The sequence below is a fragment of the Neolamprologus multifasciatus genome, chromosome 5, assembly GCF_963576455.1.
Source record: "Neolamprologus multifasciatus chromosome 5, fNeoMul1.2, whole genome shotgun sequence".
In the NCBI taxonomy this organism is placed as follows: Eukaryota; Metazoa; Chordata; class Actinopteri; order Cichliformes; family Cichlidae; genus Neolamprologus; species Neolamprologus multifasciatus.
Genome location: NC_140443.1, coordinates 24,513,932 through 24,537,188, shown reverse-complemented (window position 1 = coordinate 24,537,188; position 23,257 = coordinate 24,513,932). Strand labels below are relative to the sequence as shown.

At 40.3% G+C, this 23,257-nt stretch overlaps 4 protein-coding genes and 1 non-coding gene across 10 annotated transcripts; 3 read left to right on the top strand and 2 right to left on the bottom strand.

Annotated features, from left to right (window-relative positions):
* Positions 1-1,520: 1,520 nt before the first annotated feature.
* Positions 1,521-6,810, top strand: gnl3 (G protein nucleolar 3). Its single transcript, XM_085159006.1, has 15 exons — positions 1,521-1,661; positions 1,859-1,917; positions 2,071-2,211; positions 2,385-2,504; positions 2,583-2,663; positions 2,744-2,879; positions 2,987-3,090; positions 3,831-3,981; positions 4,085-4,172; positions 4,355-4,532; positions 4,639-4,781; positions 5,003-5,139; positions 5,820-5,968; positions 6,195-6,261; positions 6,353-6,810. The coding sequence occupies exons 1-15, from the start codon at positions 1,649-1,651 to the stop codon at positions 6,451-6,453; spliced, it is 1,668 nt and encodes a 555-aa protein (XP_085015132.1). The 5' UTR covers positions 1,521-1,648; the 3' UTR covers positions 6,454-6,810.
* Positions 3,603-3,735, top strand: LOC146518800 (small nucleolar RNA SNORA47). The gene has a single exon (XR_014874332.1). It is a non-coding gene; the product is annotated as a small nucleolar RNA SNORA47 (small nucleolar RNA).
* Positions 6,811-7,494: 684 nt separating the features above from the next.
* Positions 7,495-11,739, bottom strand: glt8d1 (glycosyltransferase 8 domain containing 1). Of its 2 annotated transcripts, none has more exons than XM_085159012.1 (9): positions 11,366-11,739; positions 11,146-11,244; positions 10,804-11,008; positions 10,591-10,708; positions 10,425-10,509; positions 10,216-10,328; positions 9,953-10,089; positions 9,660-9,772; positions 7,495-8,502 (listed from the first exon to the last, which is right to left on the bottom strand). In XM_085159012.1, exons 1-9 carry the CDS (start codon positions 11,379-11,381, stop codon positions 8,318-8,320), a joined length of 1,071 nt encoding a protein of 356 aa, XP_085015138.1. In that variant the 5' UTR covers positions 11,382-11,739; the 3' UTR covers positions 7,495-8,317. The 2 variants fall into 2 exon arrangements, with proteins under 2 accessions (XP_085015138.1, XP_085015137.1); XM_085159011.1 differs by having other exon boundaries at positions 9,953-10,119; positions 11,366-11,738.
* A 227-nt stretch (positions 11,740-11,966) lies between these two features.
* On the top strand, positions 11,967-13,409 carry spcs1 (signal peptidase complex subunit 1). The gene is made up of 4 exons (XM_085159015.1): positions 11,967-12,123; positions 12,698-12,757; positions 12,846-12,932; positions 13,115-13,409. Exons 1-4 carry the CDS (start codon positions 12,088-12,090, stop codon positions 13,238-13,240), a joined length of 309 nt encoding a protein of 102 aa, XP_085015141.1. The 5' UTR covers positions 11,967-12,087; the 3' UTR covers positions 13,241-13,409.
* Positions 12,809-22,909, bottom strand: nek4 (NIMA-related kinase 4). Of its 5 annotated transcripts, none has more exons than XM_085159002.1 (16): positions 22,567-22,909; positions 20,846-21,112; positions 20,558-20,755; positions 19,689-19,796; positions 18,974-19,128; positions 18,668-18,812; positions 17,721-18,329; positions 17,586-17,636; positions 17,360-17,509; positions 16,920-17,111; positions 16,170-16,236; positions 15,941-16,053; positions 15,671-15,762; positions 15,344-15,555; positions 15,114-15,247; positions 12,809-14,225 (listed from the first exon to the last, which is right to left on the bottom strand). In XM_085159002.1, exons 1-16 carry the CDS (start codon positions 22,654-22,656, stop codon positions 14,127-14,129), a joined length of 2,682 nt encoding a protein of 893 aa, XP_085015128.1. In that variant the 5' UTR covers positions 22,657-22,909; the 3' UTR covers positions 12,809-14,126. The 5 variants fall into 5 exon arrangements, with proteins under 5 accessions (XP_085015128.1, XP_085015126.1, XP_085015127.1 ...); XM_085159000.1 differs by having other exon boundaries at positions 15,114-15,250; positions 22,567-22,908; XM_085159001.1 differs by having other exon boundaries at positions 15,114-15,250; positions 15,671-15,759; positions 22,567-22,908.
* Positions 22,910-23,257: the final 348 nt, after the last annotated feature.

The window sequence follows — 23,257 nt, the reverse complement described above, 5'->3', positions numbered from 1 at the left end:
TTTCTGCATAATTTTATATTATTGTTAATGATTAAATAATTAAAGCAACAAAACAACCTGAAGAGCCGGTTCGGAGCCGAAAGAGCCGGCTCTTTTTAGTGAGCCGAGCCGAAAGAGCCGGATCTCTAAAAAGAGCCGGAAATCCCATCACTACTTTGTGGATGTAAAGAGAGAATATGATAGGGTGCCAAGAGAGGAACTGTGACACTGCAGGAGAAAGTTAGGAGTGGCAGAGAAGTATGTGAGGGTGGTGCAGGAAATGTATGAGAACACAGCGGTGAGATGTGAGGTAGGAGTGAAAGATGGGTTCAAGGTGGAGGTGGGATTGGGTCTGAGCACCTTTTTGTTTGCAGTGGTGATGGACAGGTTGACAGATGAGGTCAGACAGGAGTGTCCGTGGACTGTGATGTTTGCAGATAACACTGTGATCTATCTGGAGGTGTGCTCTGGAGAGAAAAGGAATGAGCAAGACAGGGTAGAAATGTGTGAAAGAGAAGAATGATGGGTATAGGGAAGCTGATAAGAGCAAAGGTAGTGAAAGTGGGTGAGTTTGGATACCTGGAGTCAACCATCCAAAACATTGGACAGTGCACAAGAGAGGTGAAGAAGAAAATTTAAGCAGGGTGGAGTAACTGGAGACAAATGTCAGGAGAGATTTGTGACAGAAGCATAACAGCAGGAGAGAAAAGGAAGGTTTATAAGATGCTAGTTAGACCTGGTATGATATACGGCTGGAATACAGTGTCACTGACCAAAAGAGAGGAGGCCGATGTGTAGCTGGCAGAACTGAAGATGTTAGGATTTTCTTTGGGAGTGACCTGGATGAATGAGATTAGAAATAAGTACATCAGAGGGAAATCTGAGGTTGAACGCTTAGGAGACAACGTTAGAGAACAAGAATCCTGAAAACTCAGTGACTGGATTAAACACATACACACACACACACACACACACACACACACACACACACACACACACACACACACACCTTCATACACTAAGCTGCTTTTTGCACAATGCTCAGTCTTTTGAACAACCCAGTGTCATTGTTGCACTTTTCTATTGCACTGTTGTGTCTGCACTGTCTTGTGTCTGTATTGTTCTGTTCTGTCTGGTGTTTCACTGTGTTTAGTTTTGGGGGATTTTTGTTATTTTTGCACAATCGCACTTTATGTAGTCCTGTGTTGATTGTCTGTTATATGTTATATGTAGCACCATGGTCTTGGAGGAACATTGTCTCGCTACACCGCTGCACGTGGTTGAAATGACAGTAAGCCACTTGACTTGACTTGAAGACTGAGATATTTGAGTACGTGTAGAGGGGGGAAGGTGGATACACTGGACACAAGATGTTGAATATGCAGCTGCCACATAGGAGGAAAAAAGGAAGCCCACAGAGGAGGTTCATGGACGTAGTGAAGAAGGACACGGTTGGAGCTACAGAGGATGAGGCTGAGGCAGATGATCCGCAGTGGCGACCCCTAAAGGAAGCAGCCGAAAGAAGAACAAGATTGTAACTAAACCCTCCTGACCAGCAGGTGGCGAAATTCCAACCACACGCTGAAAGAACCGGAAGTGACATGACAAACTTCTCCGTCTCCCACGTGTGAGAGCATTTCAGTCACATTGGTAGGTCTGCGGCACCGTCATGAAACGACCAAGTAAGTAAATAACGCTGTTATAGTAATACTTAATTATAAATAAAGTAGAATAATTATACAGAGCTTTACTGGTCTGTTAATCACGCGGTTAACGAGCTAGCGGCTGTCATCGGTGGCCGGTAAACCTGTTCAGTCTGCTTTAGCTCGGCTTCCAGCTAACAACCACTAACTGTTTTATTCTTTTCTGTCGTATTCAGAGTTAAAGAAGGCAAGCAAGCGGCTCTCATGTGCCAAACGTTATAAAATACAGAAAAAGGTAAGCGCCTTAACTTTGACACTAACTTCTAGCAGGACGTTTGAGTAAATTTTTCCCACAGGAGGCCCATGTGGATCAGACTCTACTTTTTTAAAAAAAACGGATTTTTGTGTCCCCATGTAACTGAGTTACCCAGTCTTGTCGTGTATTTAGGTCCGGGAGCACAACAGAAAGCTAAGGAAAGAGGCGAAGAAGAAAGGAGTGAGCAAACGAGTGAAGAAGGATATCGGAGTGCCCAACAGTGCTCCTTTCAAAGAGGAGATCCTCAGAGAGGCAGAACAGAGGAGGCTACAGGTTAGCAGTCAAATGGCTTTTCTTGCGCACATCATCACGGGAACATGTTGAAGGTTAATGCACAGTCCTGATCTAACTATGAAAAAGTCTGTGCTTTGATCATCATGACGTTCATGTGCAGTATGTCTCGTGTTGGTAAAGTGTAAGAGTCTTTCAATGAATCTGTCTCATAGATCGAGGAAGAAAAAGAAAAGAGGAGGCAAGCTAAAAAGGAGCAGCGAGCTGAGAAGAGGAAAAAGGAGAAGGAGGCTGCGAGTAAAGAAGCAGAACCCACGGCGAAGAAGGCTCGCAAGGTAAAAAGGCCATCGCTAAGATCTTATGTGTATTCAACTTTTAAGCTCTTCTCTGCTGACCTTGTCTTGTTTAAATAGGACGACAGTGGAACTCAGTCAGAGAAAAAGCCTGCCCCAGACAGGAGCTCAAAACACTTCCTTTGTGCTGAATTAAGCAAGGTAAAGCTACCTGCTCCCAGGTGTGGTCTTACCATGGAGAATAATAGCTCTTAACACTCAAAGGATCTCCTCTGTTTCAGGTAATCGATGCATCCGATGTAGTAATAGAAGTCCTCGACGCTCGTGATCCACTGGGGTGCAGGTGTCCACAGCTCGAAGAGGCTGTGCTGCAGAGAGGAGGAACCAAGAAATTACTTTTGGTTTTAAACAAAATAGGTAAATTGACTTGGGATCCTGCCCCATGTTTCACGTACAGTTTAAACCCTGATGAGTTTGCATGAATTTCATTGGATTAAACTGATTTTTGGCTTCGTTTGTTGCAGACCTGGTGCCAAAAGAGACCGTGGAAAGGTGGATCCAGTGTTTGCAGCAGGAGTTTCCTGTTGTGGCATTTAAAGCATCGACACAGCTGCGGGATGGAGTTGTGGTAGGTGGTGCATTTTACTCTCCACACTTTAAAAACATAATCTGAAGACTTTGCCATTCAGATTTTGCCACAGCAGCCGGTAGTTCCGTAAGTTTGATTTATTTAGTTAGTTATTTTTATGCTGGATGCGTGGCACAACCCCAAGTAGATTTGTGTCTCCGCCTGGGATTGAAAGAGTCAATTCAACTGTGAGATTTTGCAAAAATGATTTTCTTGCCATCACCCAACATCAGAACTAAAAAGCGAAAGGGAGACTGATCACATCTCATGTTTGGTCAAATACTGAACTGGTGACAGCTCCAACTTTCTGCTTTGAGGCAGGCAGAAGAGGTGACGTTCTCCTCATCCACCGTCTGTTTAGATCACAGATGCAGTTTATTCATTTTCACGAGTTGTCTGTCATAGCGGGCTGAAATAACGAGCGTGTTTTAAAACTGTTATTCAACAGCGGCTAGTGTGAGTTCTGTGGTTACTAAGAAATGTTAGAAATTAGGGTTTTTTTTTTAATGATGTGGAGGACTGAGAAGGTTGGACAGCTTCTTCTGTGCTGTTATAACTGGTTATAGCCTCCAAGAGTAGTAAACAAACCACATGATTAATTCAGCCTGTTCTACGCAGAGCTGAGATGTGTTTGTGGATCATTTTCTCTATGCATGCAGACACGAGGTATTCATTTTTACAAAAGAGCAATCCTCAGCCACTTTAACTGTTCATGATATCTCTGTTTGGCTCTTCATCAGAAAGCCAAAAAGCGCAGGATAGTGGCCTCTAATGAAGTGCTGGACAGATCCAGAGGAGCAGCCTGCTTTGGAAACTGTTGTCTTGCAGAGCTGCTCATAAGCTACGCTGATAAAACACAGATTGAAGGTTCACTCCGAGTCGGCGTAGTCGGTAACTTTTTCTTTTTTTCGCCATCAATGTCCTTGATGGATGCTGCATTCACTGTCTATTGTTCAGGGTACTGACTCTTTTGCACACTTCCTTTTACCTTTAGGTTTTCCTAATGTTGGGAAGAGCAGCATCATCAACAGTATAAAGGGATCCCTAGCATGCAATGTTGGCATCAAGAGAGGCACCACCAAGTAAGTGGCAATTTTAAAAATCCAGTCTCTAAGTAGGACTCTTCTGTATCACTGCTTGCAATTGTTCTGTTTAGTTTGCTTTAAAAGTTGTAATTTAAGTGAATATTGGTGGTGAATACATTTCTCTGACCCTCTCACTTGTTTTGCATCATCATTTTTTTTTCCTCTCTACAATTCACCAGAATGATGCAAGAGGTGCACATCGCAAAGAATGTGAAGCTAATAGACAGCCCAGGAGTTGTGGCATCGCCATCCAACCCTCCGGCCTCGATGGCTCTGAGGAGCCTGCAGGTGGAGGAAGGCGGTGAGAGTGTGCTGGAGGCTGTCAGGAATCTGCTTAAGCAGTGTGATAAGACCCAGGTACGAAGAGTTTCTCTCACAGGAAGTGTTAACCATTACAAATTCGGTCGCTGCTGTAAATTACACTGTTTTAATAAATTAAGGTTATTTGTTCTGATTGTTCCAGATCATGCTTCAGTATAACATCCCAGACTTCAGAAATTCTCTGGAGTTTCTGACCCTTTTCGCCAAAAAGCGCGGTTATTTGCAGAAGGGCGGCGTTCCCAACACAGAGCAGGCGGCCACCACGTTTCTTGCAGATTGGACAGGGTGAGTGTGCGCACTTTTATACTGTCTTGGGACGGTGGGCTGCTGCAGTGCATGACTGGAAATGAGGACAAAATGCAGTTCTGGAGTTCATCATGAAGACTTCTAATCCAACTCTGATCCAGATACTGTGCTGTACTGAGCTGTTAATATGCTGCTTGGCAAACTGCTTAGTGCTTTTGAATTAAAAAAAATCCTGCTTCTCTGGCTTGATGTCTCCTCAGAGCCAAACTGAGCTACCACTGTAAGGCACCAGAAAACCACAGCCTTCCTGCCTACCTGTCTGATGCCGTGGTCACTGAGATGCAGAATGGCTGGAATCTAAACAAAATAAAAACGGGAAACAAGGAAACTCTGAAAGGTATTAATGTGAAATTTTGTGAAGCTTTTTTTTTTTGGGGGGGGGGGGGGGGTGTCATTGTGTAACGTAAGGCAAACACAGTACACTATTACAGAGGTAAACGGTTCCCGGCCACTTTATTAGTTACACCTGGTTAGTTACTGGGTTAGATCCCCTGTTGCCTTCAGAAGTGCCTTAATTACTTGTGGCATAGATTAAGTGAAGTGCTGGAAATATTCCTCTGGTTTTGGTCGATACTGAAATCCCAAAGGATTTCAGAAGAAGCAGGTTTCAGATGATTTTTGAGCTTTGTGACATGGTGCGTTATACTGCTGGAAAAGGATGGACATTGTCAGCAACATTAAACATAATAAATAATAAGCAAATGATGCTCAAATGGTTTTAAGAGGTCCAAAATGTGAAATGGACCAATCCATCTGACACAACTATCATGCACATTTAGAGTCATAAAATCACCTTCCTTTCCCATCTGATGCTTGTTTTGAAATTCAGGGATTGGTTGATAGAAGTCTAGAAATAAAAGTTGAGTGCAGGAAGTAGTTAAGGTTAATATTAATGTTCTATTCGTGTGAGGTGTAAAGAGTTGCAGTTTGGCCTTTTGAGGCCTCAAGTGGGCTTTTCAGCTCAGCATTTGTGAATGTATTACAGTGTATTCATTTTGAAAACATTTCCTTTTGCAGCTGTTAGATTTCCAAACCAGGCCAGCAGTATAGGCTTCACCTCTAAAGGGCCGACTTCAGGTTTGCTGAGTGTCGCCGACATCCCTGAAGGAAAGCCTGGAGCTGCAGCCACAGAAGAAGAAGCAGAGCAGAACGAAGAAAGCAGCGAGGTAATTACTGATGGGGAAACCTGTCAGACAATAGAGCTGCTTAAAAGGTTAATGATGGTCCACTCTTCTGGAAATGAGGACAAAAATGCAAGTCTTGAATTGTTCATGAAGACTTCTAATCCAACTCTGATCCTGATGACTGGAACCCTTTTTTTCTCTTAATAAAACACTGTGTATTTTTGAGCTTGTTGAGTTTAAATAACTGAACCATCCGCTCTTCTTACAGACTGAAACCACGGAGGACTCGAATAAAATGGAGAAAGCTGAGAAACTACAGAAAAAGACAATCAAAAGTAAATGTTTTGAAAAAGATTGCTTTCATTTCTTACTAGAATATGGTCCCATCAAGGCAGCTGCTTAACATCTCCTGCTTTCTCGTTGCAGAAAAAAAAGGAAACGTGCGTTTTCAGTCTGTCCCCATTGACATCAGCCTCTCAACAGCTATCGCAGACGACGCCTATGACTTCAACACTGATTTTAAATGATTTAACCTTCACGGTGAGCGTGTGCCTGCAGCCTGGTGGACATTCAGACTTTGGATTCATCAGAATGCATAAAAATGATGATATATAGTCACTTGGGTGCCTTCACTTGTCCTGCTAATGGACTGATTTCAGAGTACAGCTGGGTTGAACCCAGCGTACTGTGGGATTAATCCGAAAGTTTTCAACTGATAAATCAGTCGGTTTGTTTTTCTTGGAATAACCACTGACCAAGAGATGGACTTTATTGCATAGCATGCATCTGTATATATCTGATTCTTTACAAGATCTTTGTAATATCTTGTATTGCAGTGTAAATAGACATCGTACTACCAAGGTAATAAACCTGAAAAGAAACAATCTGTTGCTTCCTGCTGTGTGGGTTTTTTTTTTTTTTTTTTTTTTTAGACCAACACATTTCAATATGAAAAACCTCTTTAATTCAGTTTTATTTATATATCTCTACAGAGCCTACAGTAATACCAGAGAAAACCTGAACAGACAACCGCCTATGAGCAAACATTTGGTGACGAAAGAAACTTTTCTAAACTCCCTTTTAACAGGATGAACCCTCCTCCAGAACCAGGTTCAGGGAGGGACATCCATCTGCCACAACCCACTGGGAAACATTTTAGCCTAATTTTAAAGGTATTAACTACAGTGTCTTTGTTTTGTTATTGTCCATCCCTATTAGGAAAATGAGAGCCAGCACATGTAGAGGTGACCAAAGATACCAGTATCTTCACTGTACACAACATAAAAGCAATGGTATGATTACAAAAGACTGGACTTTCCAAATATTTATCAACTTTCTGCAGATCCCTCAGACATATGTTTGAAAAGTGTAGCAATTTCTGATTCATAAATGGTGACTGCTATTTTTGGGAAATCAAATCAAATTCTGGATTTAAGCTTGATATTTGGCACACTGTCACAAAAGGTACCAAATTCTGAAGAAGATGCAATTGTAAAACATTTAGCAGATAGTGGACAAATAAAAAGAATCACAAGAGTTTAATAAACATGTAACCTTTATTTGATATACAAAAAAGACATTTACACCAGTAAGGGGACTTTAAACAGGTAGTAGGAAAATGCTGATAATGAAGCACTAAAGTAGGAGATGTTTGTGCAAAGCTGTTCTGTTCCTGCAGAGGTGCAGTGAGCTTAGTGGTTTGTGTAAAAAAACAAAACAACACCAATGGGTTTTTTTGTTAAATATGAAAGTGGGACAGGTAGTGTTTATTATGGTAAAGTAACATGCACCATTAGTTTGACTGCAGTTAACCTGTAGAGGTTAAATTAATAATTAAATATAATCAAATTAGTTTTCCACAGGAAGTACTGCACTGAGGTACCGACATGAGGAATTTGCATGGCTAATGATTATAATTCAAACTAAGCTGATCAGAGAGAAGCAGGAATGAGCTGTGGCTGTGACTCACTCTAACGACTGCTCAGATAACTGAGTCATTTAATATCCACATTAAGTAAATAAATCCTTATTTAGCTGCTAAACACACCTACTTAAAAGCCATTTACTTTGACAAGGATGGTTTATGTTCTACCAGAAGGTCTTGGCAGACTAGCTCTGTGGCTTACAGCTGAGTGGGAGTAAAACAGTATTTGAAATGGTCTACTTTTAGTTTAACAAAATATTTCTAAAAAAATGCAATTCGAAGCTATCAACAATATACTCTGGATATAGAAAAAAAATCTCTGTTCATTGGAAGATGAGAATAGGCAGGTCCACATTCAGAGGACGATGGAACTCAAACACATGACATTTGCATAGTTCCTGAGATATGAAGGAGTTTTCCTGCTGCTACGAACCCGATCTGAAGGTTCAAGGAGCCCATTTTTCAGTCTAGCTGTCCCCCGTGTGTCTTCGCACAGGGTGAAATTTTCCTGTGGGGTCGGGAATGAACCACTTGTCCCACACATCAGTAAAGGAGGATCCTCGCCCCCAGGGCTTATAGTGTCCGTTCCAATGCAGGAGTTTGGCAGCTTTCACAAACTGGGAAGAATAGCGGCTTCCAGCACCTGTTACGCCTAAAAAATGAACAGAATTGTTTCTTTTATTTAGCATATTTAACACTGAAAGCACAAAATATAATCCATTATTGTATGAAGAGAAACATTTTTTATCACTAAAACAGGACCATCCTGTATGATCATCAAACATGTGATCTGAATACTTTTATCCTTCACAGAGTTTTTGCACAATTAAAAGTCACTTAATGACATCAAAAGGTTGCTGTAGGACTAGTCTGACACTGACAATTTGCCTCTTTGCAGAGACATTTGACCACACTGGCATGTATTAGTTAAAAGTGAAGACAAGGCTAGGAGGTGGCTGTTTTAAGTCAGTTACAGCAAAATACTCAGACTAATGAACAGCCTGCCATATATCTATCTGGATTGTTTTGGTGTGATTTCCACCATTTTAAATATATCAGATGTAGAAATCTCTGCTTTTTTCTCGAACATAATGGAAGTGTCTTATTGTGTGGTGGTCAACATGGAAAAACAAAACTAAATTCATGCTTTCTTCTGAAGAGCGAAACAGTTGATGGGTGAAGTCAGATAAAAGAGTAAAAGAATAGTTATCACATTTAAGTCATTATGGCACCCTAAGCTCCACAAGGTGCCATTTAGATCCATTATATTCTAAAGAAGGCAGAGAAATCTACAACTTGGCACCATGAAAAAAATTACCTATTTAAATTATTTACCCCCAAGTAATTTACATAGTATTCATCTGGCCTTGCAGACCACATAAATAATTAGATTCTGAGGCTAAATGTGTCTTTAAAAGCTTGTCAAGCAGCCTGTGTCTTGTGGATGTATCTGATATCTCCACGTTGGACTTGTTCTTGAATCAGCAGCTTTAACGTTGGTCAAAGTTCAACGCTGCAAGTGAACAAGAACACTGTTGTGATGTCATAGTTTTATGACATGGAAAAAATAAACCTGCTGATGTCCACTCAGGAAAAAAAAATTTTTTAAAAAAGGTTTGGAGTTAGATTTGAGGGTTAGAACGTGAACGTGGTTAAGGTTAGGGTAACGAGCTATAGTTATGGTTATGGCGTTAAGGTTTTGTTTGTGGTGTTTCCACTTCACAAACTATGACATCGAAACAATGTGATTGTTGGAAAATCCATTTTTGGTTTGTTCATTTTTAAAATTAGAAATCAACCAGAACTTACCAAGGTGTCTCACGTGCCACATGGGGTCAATGCTAGAGTGGCGTTTGTAAAAGACAATGAGGAGTGGAGGAGTGGTAACGCTTTCTGCGAGGGTTTTAGCGTATAGATCCTCCCTGAGAAAAGGAAAACATCACGGCTTTAAAACAAAGAGAGTCACTGGATTAAATTTCGAGGTACATGTACAATGACAATAAAGGCCTATTCTATTCTAAATTCATGTTTTGTAACTAACAGTAGGATTTTTTTCCTTAGTTTAAAGTCCCTTCATTATTGCGCCAGTCTGAATCACTTACTGTGTGTTGAGCTCCATCCAGTGCTCCAGCTGCTGGCTGATGTTTTGGTTCTTCCATTCAGTCAGGTTGGCAATGAAGACCCCGGGATTGAAAGAGCAAGTGGTGGCTCTCATCCCCAGCTTCTTAATAGCTTCTTTCTTGAAATCCAAGAAGCCAATGTAATTATTCTGTTAACAGAGATTTGTCATCTAATTAAGCATCACAGTGTATGATATTCTTAACTTTTTGTTTTACTCTGAAAAGCTCTTGTGGGTCATGCCCACCTGATTTCCTGCACCACGAACAATGCCTTTGGCAGATGCCGAGTCACAGTCATCAGAGAAGGCTGCGGCATGTCCCGGTTTGAGGTTGGTTTCATAGAGCTCCTGAATGTCACCTGAGAGACAACAGAAAAGAATTTACTGATCTTAAAAAAAAAAAAAAAAAGGCCTCATTTCATAACCAAATCTCTTCATTTCTGGAGACTTCTCACCTTGTACGATGACATCATCATCCAAATAGATAGCTTTCTCTGCTTCGGGAATGTAAGCAGGAAGATAAAACCTGGCAAAAGTCAGCTGAAAAAAATACAGTTAAAACAAGTTTTAGCTAGTGGGGAAGGCATGCAAACAACATGTGTGTGCCTGCAGTTGTCTTACTGGTTTTGCAGCCTCCGGGGTCTGAGGATCCTTAGATATCTTCCCATTAAGTAACTCAGGCTTAAAAATTACTATCTTATATTTGACACTGTTTAGTCTAGTGTTACTCAGCCATGCTCTGTAAAATAAAGAAAACGACAGGTCAAATATGACCAAGTTCACAAACTCCCGCCTTTGCGCACCTAACGAGAGAGACGTGCTGAAATACCTTACTTTAAGTGAGTGACGGTTTCATTCAAGGTCACGATGGTGAAGACAACATTGGCTTTGCTGTTCCTGTACACACTGTTCATGGCAGCAACAACAGCACCAAGTCTGTCCTCAGCAGCGGTGATGAGAACAGGAATCTCCTCACCCGTCCTTGCCGAATTCAAGTCTGGAGACAGTTCAGACTCAAAGGGAAGAATCACCCCTTCATCTGCACATAAAGGCATATTTAAAAATGCATTACACCAACTTTTTGTATGGCTTTACTTAAATTCACCTAACCGCTCCACGCAAGAGTGTGTGCCCCACACTACAGTGAAGACTCGAACACAGAGATAATGACCATACCTGGCTTTTCTGTGTGCAAAAAGTCACTGAGACTGAGGAGATTTCGCTGGACTATGATGAGGAAGGCAACAGCCAGCAGCACAAGAATGATCACGTTAACTGAAAGACACAGTAAGTATATAGTCCTCTCATTATTACTCTGCAAGTTTTCTATTTCTGCTTTTCACACACTCTGCAGAACTAGTTACAGCCAAGGTGCAAATGATTCAAACTGACCTACCTCTCCTCAATCCCATAGTAATGATCTCATCCGTCCCTCCAACACGTGAAAGGAAAAGAAAACAAACCAAATAATAAAAAGGTTAAAACATAAACATCAGAGGTGGCTGGAGCGCAGGATCATCTGGCAGTTAATGAGGACTGCTGCTGTACCGCTGCGTGGCAGAAACCTCATAAACACGAGAAACCATCCGCAAACTAGCGGACATTAGCGTCGGCTTTTAGTACGTTAAAACAAACAAACAAACAAAAGTCTTGCAATTTTTGCAGAGTTTTAAGAAGAATTCACTTTGAAGCCAAACTGCCAACTCAACATCAACAAATTCACCCCATCCACACGCCCTCGCGTAGTAAGAGGTGTCTCTGATGTGCCTGACTGAAAAACTACATCTTGTCGCGTTTTACTAACACAAACGTGTCATAAGCTATATATATATATATATATATATAAATAACGAGTAAAATAATGGAGCCACATATTTTGACTGGCACTTGTGTGGCCAATCATATATTCCCACAAACACTAAACTCAAATTTGACTGTACCACGTACGACTTCGTCCAATCCGTCTGCGTTGTAGATCTTTGCGCTTGCGCGGTTTCCTCCGCTATAATTGGGTCCTTTTCGTTTACAGACGTATCTTTTTGAAACCGGAAATTCAGTTCCTTCGATTTGTTCTCGCTAATTCTTTCAAGCTTATGGTAGCTTATTTCATTTGGAAACATGCTGCCTATATTCAAGTCTATCCCCACGCATATGGTAAGCGGTAATTGGGTTATTTGATCAGAAACTGCACGGTCAGGCTCGCACGGACTTTCGTGCTAAAGTTAACCTGTCTAACGGTAGCTGGCCAATGTGTCTGTGGCTACGTAGGTAACAGCTGTTATATGATTTATCCCCTAAACCTAAAATCATGAAGAAGATCATTCTTCCTAATTAAGAAGATTTAAAAGATAGATTTACCATAGGACTCAGCAGCTATTAGTTGGTTATTGATATTGCAAATGCATTGTCTTACCTAAAGAAGCTTGATGTGTGTGCTCGGACCCATAAGACAAATTCATTACTACACTGCAACCGTCAGTCGGGAATTGAAGGGTCTTGGTGTTATATTCATCTGCACACTTTACACTGAAAAAAAAAACTGTTTTAATGACGACATTGGTACTTGTTTCTGTTATTGCTTGTGTTGTGTGTGTGTGTGTGTGTGGGGGGGGGGGGGGGTTAAGTAGCATAGGAGGGCTTAAGCAATCATGGTGTACATCCTTTTCACGTATAATAATAAGACATTCATTGACACACACCCCTCCCTCCCCAAACAACTGTTTTCCAGGATTATAAAGGTCAGAAGCTGGCAGAACAGATTTTCCAGGGAATAATACTCATCTCAGCGGTAAGTAACCAAAATTTCACACAATCTTTATTTTTTTAAAATTTTACTTAAGAAGTTAGATTTTAAGATATTTGTGTAATTGTTGCAGGGGATTGGATTTGTGTACGGTCTGATCATTGAACAGTTCGGGTGGACAGTGTACATTGTCTTGGCTGGTTTTGCTGTCTCCTGTGTGGTAAGTTTGCCATGATAGATACATTGTGCACCTATGATGTTTCTGTCCTTGCTCTCCTTTCAGCCTGAGAGGAAAACATGGCAGAATTAGACACATTGTTGTTTTCGCTTGTTTTTTCACACCTGTCCAGCACTTTAACAACATCCATCATAACTTAATTTTGGGTTTGTTCTTTGCTTTAGTTGACCTTGCCTCCATGGCCTATGTACAGAAAGAATCCTCTGTCCTGGCAGCCGGCTTTACCAGAGAGCACTGCAGAGCCCAGCCAAAAACCTCAGGAAAGCACCAAAAAGAAGAAACACAAATAACTCGCAGGCACCCCGTATCTGCCTGTTAATACATCTTTTTATATTGGATGTTGTACTGAAGTCTTGCAATTCACATTTGAACCATTTAGTAAGAAACCTTTGTTACAGTGTTACCCAGCAATGAAACTTGTGTTTCACATAATAAACACCTGATACAGTCCATGTTTTTCTTTTAAATTATGTTTATGTTTGGGAATGCTGAGAATGCACATGCAGTCATGTTTTATTGTGGTTTTCAACATAAAACAAGTATAAACAAGAAATACATTAAGGATTTATTAGAAATTGTTCACATGTTAATATCTACATCTAATTTACATTATTTTGGCTATAATATAAAATACAATTGAGCAGTAGGGGGAAGATTTAGTGTCCTCAACAGATGAAACCATTCTAGAAATTCTGGCTTGCATTATAAATAAGGTGATATTCCTCTACAGCAAATGGAAAGACAGAGCGTGCTTAAACATGACAGAAATATTTGCATAGGAATCTGGAAAATCCTTAGATGCTTTCACATTTTGTGTTTATACTGAAATTAAGTTTAAAAAAAAGAGAAAGAAATTAACTTAATTTACATGTGATTTACACAATAAGATTATATCTGTATGACAGTCCCATGACAAAACCAGCAGTCAGAAGTGAGATCTTACATGTTGTCTGGAAAAAAATATAACAGTCCCAAACAATCATGTTGGTAGTGGCAGGAAAAAAATGCCTTTGAGCAGTTTTCAATTGAGTCCATGTTTGAACATGAATGCTGGTGTATTTCTTGCAAAGACCATCTTGATGTGCGTCATCATTTAAGATTTGTAGCTCCACCTTAATTCGGGTTTTCCACACAGACGATTGTGAAAAACATGTAAGCTTTCATATATAGTGCTTTTTAAATCTTAAAGGCCATATCCTCAAAGAATTTCAGCTGCCTCACCATCACAGCATAGGCTTGGTACTTCTCATCTCCCATCAGGTTGCGAAGGCACAGCTAAAAAAAAAAAAAAGGAAGACAAGTGGGGTCAGTTTACTGTGAACTGGCATGTTTATCTGTACATGTTCATGAGTGGCGTTTTAATGGCAAATTTGTTAGCCTCAGATATTCTGAATGTACGAGGCCATGAAAAAGTATTCACCTCCTTCCTGATTTCTTAGTTTTTTCCATATTTGCCATACTTTCATGTTTAGCAACATCAAATTCCAATATCTGACAAAGATAATCCAAGTAAATGCAAAATATGGTTTTTAGATTATATTTTCATGTAGGAAAAAAGCTACCCAAACCTACTTGGCCTTGTGTGAAAAACCTAAAACTAATAACTAATTGTGCCACCCTTGACAGCAAGAACTGCTATCAAGTGAAAACTGACAATAAGTCTTTCACAAAACTGGAAGAATTTTGACCCACTCTTCTTTGCAGAATTATTTTAATTCAGCGACAGTGGAGGGTTTAAGGTCATGCCACAGGATCTCAAACAGATTTAAGTCCAGACTTTGACTAGGCCACTCAAAAATTTTCATTTGGGGTTTTTTGAGCTATATAGACCTGCCGGTATACTTGAGCTTCAGGGCACAAATGGATCACCACCCATTCTCCTTCAGAATTTTCTGGTAGAAAGCAGAATTAAAAATTATTAAATGTGAGATGAGCCTTTGTGGTCTTTTTATTCAGCAGTGGTTTTCTCTTTGGAGCTCTCCCATAAGCTTTGACGTGAACTGAGAGAAGTGAGGCCTGCACTTGTTTAGATGTTGTTCTTGATTTATTTAAAACCAAGAAGATTGGTATAATAATGTTTTTCTCCTCTCCACTACTATAGGGTTTATTAAACCTGGACCTATCCATGTAATTTTATCTTGATATTGGATGTGTTTTACCCACTTCTCTTTTAGCGTCATCCTCCTCCTCCATCACTTCCAGCACTTTGTCCAACAGCTTGACCCCCAGGCCCTTCACCACATCTGTTCTCAGACGTTCTATGGCTCTTCTTATTTTGGCCGGACCAGATGGGGAGCCTTCTGAAGTGACATACATATTTAACACAATGGAGTTTCATAAAGACTGACATATTGCAAACTGACATATTGCTTTGTTTGAACAAAGCATCTAACCTATTTGACCGAGTGACAAGTTCTCCGCTTCCTCTCGAGCCTTCCCATGAAGCAACAGGGTATCCCTGTACTTCCTGTTCAGTTTAAACTCTGGCAGTGCGGTAGAGCCAAATCTGCCTCTGTCCCCCTCGCTTACACCATCTCCAACATCCATTCTCAAAGTCTGAGTCATCATATTAACTAAGTCGTGCATGTCGCTGGATTCAGTCTTTCTGCAGAGAGACCACAAAACATGGATTATAAACACACGTTTAAGAAAATTTAGGTTTTGGTTCAGTTTTATAATTCAGCTAAGTTGCACTCAATTCTACTGCCGTATGCTCTTACCTTTCCCTGCAGTCTCCTTCTGAACGCTCTGTGGAACTTGCGGATGAGCTGCATTCATCTTCATCTGATTTTTGCTCCAGCAGCTTATCCTGCTGATACAACATAGATCTGTGTTTCAGACTCAGTACGACAGGATCAGATTAGCCTCACAATAGGCAGAATTTGCAGTGGGTCACTCTCAGTCAGGCCAGTGCCACAGTCAGTATGTAATGTAGCTTACAAATGAACAGTAAAGTCAATGCACTGTCACAGTGGGTGGCATGTCTGTACCTTACTATTGGACTCTGCAAAAGAGGCAGACACAGATCGAGTAAATGGGGCACTGTCGTGCTCAGCCTTGGTGGACGTGACATCATAAGATGCCCTCCGTACAGCACTAACACCTGGGGAAGACAGAAAACTAATCAGAGACAGAAATGTAGAAACAAATATTAATTTCTGTAAATCCTTTTGTTTGTTTTGCAACAAAATGCTCCACTTTGAGTTTCGAGTATCGTACATGGTTGTCTGGCATTCTCTTGGGACTGCCTCAGTCTTCTTCTCTCTCTTGCAGAGAGGGGACGATCCTAAAAATAAAATTTGATAGAACAATATTGCATAAACTGTCAAACATGACAAGAATTAAAACAGAAATAACCTTTCTGCCCCCACAGACAGCGAGTATGTAATTGGATCTATTTGTTTGTCTGTCTGTCTATCTGTTGGTTAGCAGACTAGCATTCACAGTTCGAGGTGATTTCATTTTGGTGAAAATCAGTAAAAACTGTTACCCAAAATTTATTATAGATCATCTTCAAACTTTACAACAACATTCTAGGCCTTGGGATCAGCTAGATAGATCAGCTAAACATTTGACCTTGACTTTCATTGTTAGCACCCAAAGTAAAGATTGACCATGAAGAAACCTTTCAAGAAATTATACTGAATAATGTAACATATGAAATGGAGCTGAACAACATATTTTCTATTTTTTCCAATACGACGCCCTACATCGTCAAACGATGCCATAACAGGCTGACGTCATCATATTGTAATAAGAAAATAATAAAATATCAAAGTTTGAGTATAGACTTGGCCTTTCTCCTGTTTTGACACTGTTCTCTTTACTCTTGCTGACATTTGTTTCTAAGATGTAGAAGATTAAAAAATGCAGATATAGATAATCTGTTATCTTTCTCAAAAACGTTATGTCTTAGGCAAAGCAAATGTTCAGAAATTAAAAGCTGTGGTTTTAGGGGAATGCCCTCACCTGTGGTGCTGGTAAAAGTCCATCATTATGGGAGCTAACTGATTCTGAGGTCACAGTCACATCAGCTTTCTTGGTCTCAGAGTTCCTCCTGCTCCTCTTTTTCCCCTCCATTGCTACAGTATCAACAGGAAGCTGAGGTAAAGGTCTAAGAGCGGCCACCTTGGACTGAAAGGACAAAACAAGATGCAACAACTGCTTTAATTAGCCCAACTCACTCCTTTGTTACTGTCATGCATGCTGGCTGGCTAGCACTGCGATAGAAAGTGGTTAGGAACAGATCTTAACCAAAACAAATGCTAAATGAAATTTCCTCACTGGAGAGTCAGTGAAAGGTCAGTGAAAGAAGATCAGCAGCACATTCTTTTTTGTCTTGCCCTTCCTTTAAAATATCATTAGAACGATAATGATTTCAGCAACATCACTCCTGTATCAGTCTTTACCTTGTCCTGGTCCTCATGTTTCTGTCTTGTGTGCTTTCCTCTGTGCTGCTGTGATATAGATGGTTCTGATGATAGGTACAGAGGAGTTAGACATGTAGCAGCTCGATCTGGCTTACTGGCTTGTAAGGGAGATTCTTCCTTAACGGGTTCCTGAAAAAACACAAATACAATTGCATAAACACAAGGCAACGTGTACTATACTATATCTGCATTACTTAGCACTCACCAGTGGTGGAGGGAGTGGCTCTAACAGCTTTTCAGTAGATTCTAGGCTTTCCTACAGAGATACAATTGAACAAATAAAACAAACACTGAACACTTCAGATGAAAACATCAAAAGAAGGTACTTTAGGACACTTACTTGGATGTCTGAGGTAGGTAGGTGTGCTGGAGCATGCTTGAAAAGAGTCACAGTGTTGTTCTTATTGTCTGCATCTGCTTCTAGAACCTCGTTTTCTATATTTGGGTCCCGTGGATCAGCTTTTTTAAGTAACTCCATGGTGTCATCCTTATCGTCCATATCTGAAATCTTTTTCTCCCCTGAGATAGATAACTTGTCCGCAGGGTTTGATTTGGCCTGTCGCTGAAAGTCAGACAAGTCACTGGCCACCCTCCCTTCGTCTTCTCTCGTGCTGCAAACACGTGATACAGACTTCAGAGGGGGCTTTAGTGGCGAAGGAGCGGGAGAGGGATCTGGTTTCCCTCTCACCTTGCTCTCTTTGCTCACATTGTGCGTGAGAGGTTCATTAGCTGCCCAGTGATGTGACACGACAGGCTGGGGCTTCTGCACCTGTCTCTGTATCAGGTCATTGTCCTGCTGCACTGGGATATCAATATCAATGTTGCTAACAGTAAGCAGGGATGCTCTGAGAGCATCAGGTGAAGAGGGTTTGAATGGCGGAGGCGTCTGGATGGGAGTGCTGTCTACCACACCGTTCCGGCCTTTAAAGTGTTGTGATTTGTCGTCTTTCTGAGTTTAACAACAAAAACAACAATCACAGAGGGTTCCTTGTTTATATGAACATCTTTAACTTAATCACAAAAAGTTTAATAGGAGTGTTCTTTCTATGTAGCAGCTATATCCAAGTAGAAAACAAATACTTTCCACAAAGGGGTGCGTTTTTTTAATGAGCGCAGATGAGATGAAAATAAGAAAACTCAAAAGAAAGGATTGACTGAGTATCATTACCATTACACACTGATATGTGTAGGCTTCCATCAGTCTACCACTGTGTAAATAAAAATAATATAAGTCATAGGATTCATTTTATTACGGTAAATCAGTATTAGTATTCATCCTTAACTTACCCGCTTTACCCTGGCACGAGGTTCAGGTTGTGGACTGGGAGCCAGCCTCTCAGGCTTTGGCTGACATGACATCACAGGTGACACACTGCTGGTCCTACAATCACCACTGCCACCAACAGGTCTTTTTCGTGACTTGGCAGTTTTTCTGGGGAAGTGAAAATCAAGACACATAATAAGCCTTTAAGAACAAACAGATCACTGCACAAAGAGAGGGGCAGAAATGATCAGGTTATAAAAACATACAAAGAAAATTTCAAAACACCATTTTTGATTTTTTTTCATTAAAATGACTTAGAGGGAACTTACTCTTTTGTTGCCTCAAGGAACATGGCAATTTGTCGTTTTATGTAGGGCTGCCGGAGAATGAGTTTGACATCGGGCCTGTCTTCAGGTCTCTTAGACAGCATGCTTTTGATTAAATCTCCAAGCTGGGGCTCATACTTACTGGGCATCTGTGGAAGCTGTTTAGAAACCCAGAAGACAATTATCACCGTTCAGAATAAACCACATGTGACAAGTGTTAATTATTAAAAAACAAATCCAAATGGTTGAAGACACCTATCAGTCACACAGAAACCACAGTCTGGGCTTGTAAACAAGTGAGCTTAAGTGACAGTCACAAAATTACCCAAACGTTTTAGGCTCATTAAACTACATTGTGGTATAGATATTATTTTAATATAATATATTAAAATGGATTTATTCAGTAAGGAGTTTGCATGTTCTCCATGTCTGTGTGGGTTCTCTTCAGATATTCCAGCTTCCTCCTGGAGTCCAAAGACATGCATGGGCTAGGTTAACAAGTGATTCTAAATTGACCATAGGTGTGAATGTGAGTGTAAACAGTTGTATGCCTCACTGTGTTAGCCCTGTGGCAGACTGGCGGGTGTTCCAGATCGTAACCCAGACAAAGATAGATGAATAGATACTGTAACTTACAATACTTTACCTAAAGAAAATACGAATAAAAAATTAATAATATTTTTTTAAAAACATAAATATGTTAAAATATAAAGCTCACCTTTCCCTCTACAATACGATACACCAGTGAGTTCATGTCCTTGGCATTGAAGGCGTGTTTCAGTGTAGACATCTCATATACACAGCAGCCCAGGGCCCAGACATCTGACTAGAGACAGAAAAATCATAAAAAGATGTATGCATCATTATCATACAAAGTCTATGGGAGCATCATTCATGAGAGCGGACTTCATGACTTTGTACCTGGCATAATGTGACCTTTAAATTAAGTACTCAAAGCATAAGTACTTGTTAATATTACTACTTGCAGTTTCTTTCATTTATAAGCTGGATACCTCAGCTACATAACATTTTGCCCTAATATGGGCCAGTATTAGTGGATACATTTCTTGGTTATACTGCACAGTGTGCTAACATGTAATGAGCCAATAAAACACTACATGAGGGAAGCTAAAGTTACACATACAGTTTGGTGCCATAACCTATTTGGCAGAGCGCTAGCACTGTTTCACTTCTGTGGGAAAGAAACCTTTTAGTTCATTTCTTATGTGATCATCCTGGCACACTGTCTCTGTGCACTGTGCCAAAGCTTTCCTTCTGCGTTGAAAAAGAAAACTTTTAATAGCTACGTAACATAGACATAGACTTATAGCTACATAAGTCTATGTCTTTGTCCTGCTTAGAGAACAACCCCTCTATGCACCAATGGCCTGGGAACAACAATCAAGGCAATCCTATTTATGCATGTGCTAATGTGCCCTTTAATGAAGCCCTGAGAGTTGCTGCCTCCTAGCTGATGTGTTTGACTCCATATACTACACATTTGTGTTTAATAAGTCATCCCAGTCCTTTACCCTGCTTATATAACTTCAAAGACAAGGAGTCATTTTAAACAGATATTTAAAATACCTTGTGGTTATAAGGTTTATTAGAGAAGAGTTCAGGACTCATGTAGTATGGGGTTCCTATGAGTGTGCTGGCCATATCATTCTGGTTCTCCAGTACTCGGGCAATGCCAAGGTCCCCCACTTTAATGATGTTGGTTTTCGTCAGGAAGATATTCTGCGTTTTAAGGTCCCGATGAAGAATGTTCCTCTCATGTAGGTACTGATATACAAAATAAGAGAAATAAGAGATTGATTGTCACTTCATGTGAATAAATGATGGAAAAAATGCATAAACTGATGCAGAACTCACCTGCAATGCCATGGCTATCTGGACAAACCACTCCACCACCTGCCTCTCGGGTAACAGCTCTCCTTTTTGTTGTTTAAGCCTGTGATAGAGGTCTCCACCTTCACAGAAACCCATCACAATGTACAGCTGGCAGTCATCTCCTTCCCAGGACTCCTTGTAAGTCACAATGTTGGGATGGCGCAGTTGAGACAGCAGCTGCGCCTCCTGCTCTGCAGCACGTCGTTCACGTTTGGAGGAGGTGGTCAAATTCAATCTCTTTATAACATACTACAAGAAACACAAACATGTGTGCTGAAAAACAAAAACTATGCAACTTTGAATAGATTTTACAAGTCTATGCCTTTGTTCTGTTTGGAGAGCAACTCCTCTATAGACTAGCAGCCTGGGATCACCTTTAATGAAGTACACTGGTCAATAGTTGTAATGAAAAAATACATTAAAAAACAAAAACTAAACTATATGAATGCATACAAGTTTATTAAAAGATGCATTGAAAATTTGTATTAAAAATGTTTACATTTGACTGTCTCTGATTCACCTAAGAAATGTATGGTCCTCTGGCTGGAGATATATAATGATTACTATAAAATTTTAGCTTCATTTATTAACTACTTTTCTATATATTTTTAAAAGGCCAACCCACAATGGTAACGGGTAGCTCTGTCATCTCACTGCTAGAAGGTGCCATACTGCTGCTTGCCCTATGACATCTTGAATAATGCCCAGCTCCCACTGTGACATATGTGAAAAATAAATAGGATGGATAGATCAGCCACTTTCAGACCTTGTTCCTCACATTGAAATCTGAGGAAATGTTTGAATATGAATATCTCGGAAACTATTAAAGACATGCCTGAACATTTCACTGGTATTTCATAACGGGTCTGTAATTACGGAAAAATTAATAAAAAAAAAATGTATTGGCTAGTTAAAATATGAAAAAAAGAAATAAAAAGAAGATTCAAATAGTCCTGTAAACTTATTTACATACATATTTGAACACACAATAAAATAACTTTCTGAATGAGATATGGTTCTATTCCAAAATAATGCTGAGAGAATTAATTTTAACATGGAATTCTTGGTTTCAAAACGGCAGAAAATGCTAATTGCATCCATCTGTCACGCTGGATCGAGCAAATATGACAAGTTGTACCACAAACAAAACGAATATCAGAAAATAGTTTAATCCAAATAAAACAAAGTTCTGGAGTTACACATGGTACTCTAATTGTAACTGGCAAAGTATATCTCACAGAAATCATTACAAATATTCACGTACATACAAACTTTGGCCCACAAAAATCGTGTTGCAGGAGGGCCACGATGATTTCATATATGCTTCATCGTGAAAGAAAATAAATTGTGCAATGAAAAGCTGAGTTATAGGAGCAAAGAGTTCTGATTTATAAGTCAGTTATAAATGGACTACTTCACGTCTGTGAGACGCAATAATAGAGTACAGAAATATTATCATCACAGTGGTCAAGAAGCTTAAGCTGTTGTTTTAATGCCAAAGTTAGCAGAAACACTGGTTTTCAGTGGGTATAAAACCTTAACTCAGTCCGTGAGACTTTACAGGACTTATGCTAACTTTGTGCTAGCAGTACTTAGCAGGGTTTTAGGGTCTCTACGAAAACGTTTAGCATGTGGTTGAAAGGCGTGCTTATTTTAACATATCTGGGGTGTGTTTCCACTTACAACCGCTCTCTGTTTCTCACCTGTTTAAGGTCTGTTTTGTGTTTCACCAAGTTCACCTCCCCATAGCTCCCTTTCCCAACGACCCTGATGAAAGTGTAATTATTCATCATTCCTCAAAACGCTTCATTACGAGGCCCGAAACGCCAAAGGTTTACAGGACCCGCTCCCGTCAAGCGTAACGGCTCTATTCAGTCCCACATCCTGCTGTGAATGCGACGCAAACAAATCTGCTGGGAGGAAAAAACTTCCCCCTAGGTCAGCGCCAGCGACGAGATTTTGGAAACGCAGGAAATCAGCCGTGCTGGACAGTTTTTTCGTCACTAGGCAACTGGTCGTTCACTGCCGATGATGAGGTGAGAGGGGGGAAAGCAGCGCTCCGTTTGTGACACAGCGCCACCTAGTGCCTGGAGTCACAACAAGAAGCAGCTTCACCGCAGAGACGCTTTGTATGCGTTTCAGGGGACAGTGGCACAACTGTTCATCTAAAGCACCTTAATCCACACTACTACCCTTTACGAGAAGAATACAAAGCGTAAAAGCCACCGAGGACGTGTGACCTGTTTAATTACAAATGTAGATGTTTAAAAACTGAAATAAAAAATGAATGAATAAATAAAACGAATAAATACATAAAAATACAAATAAAATGAATAACGAAACAAAATACTATTTTTTTTAACAAAACTGGCATCAAATTAGAAGTCAAATAAA

Coding starts and splice junctions, on each gene's coding strand:
- gnl3 (XM_085159006.1), top strand. Junction 2,505..2,582: donor CGGCGAAGAAGGCTCGCAAG/GTAAAAAGGCCA, acceptor TTGTTTAAATAG/GACGACAGTGGAACTCAGTC. Junction 5,140..5,819: donor AAACAAGGAAACTCTGAAAG/GTATTAATGTGA, acceptor TTCCTTTTGCAG/CTGTTAGATTTCCAAACCAG.
- glt8d1 (XM_085159011.1), bottom strand. Junction 10,709..10,803: donor GAAACCGTCACTCACTTAAA/GTAAGGTATTTC, acceptor TTTATTTTACAG/AGCATGGCTGAGTAACACTA. Junction 10,510..10,590: donor CCCCGGAGGCTGCAAAACCA/GTAAGACAACTG, acceptor TATTTTTTTCAG/CTGACTTTTGCCAGGTTTTA.
- spcs1 (XM_085159015.1), top strand. CDS start 12,088: ATGCTGCCTATATTCAAGTCTATCCCCACGCATATG. Junction 12,124..12,697: donor AGTCTATCCCCACGCATATG/GTAAGCGGTAAT, acceptor ACTGTTTTCCAG/GATTATAAAGGTCAGAAGCT. Junction 12,933..13,114: donor GTTTTGCTGTCTCCTGTGTG/GTAAGTTTGCCA, acceptor TCTTTGCTTTAG/TTGACCTTGCCTCCATGGCC.
- nek4 (XM_085159000.1), bottom strand. CDS start 22,656: ATGATGAATAATTACACTTTCATCAGGGTCGTTGGGAAAGGGAGCTAT. Junction 15,763..15,940: donor TTGCAGAGTCCAATAGTAAG/GTACAGACATGC, acceptor ATGTTGTATCAG/CAGGATAAGCTGCTGGAGCA. Junction 14,226..15,113: donor AGGATGACGCTAAAAGAGAA/GTGGGTAAAACA, acceptor TTTTTTTTTTAG/CTGTGCCTTCGCAACCTGAT.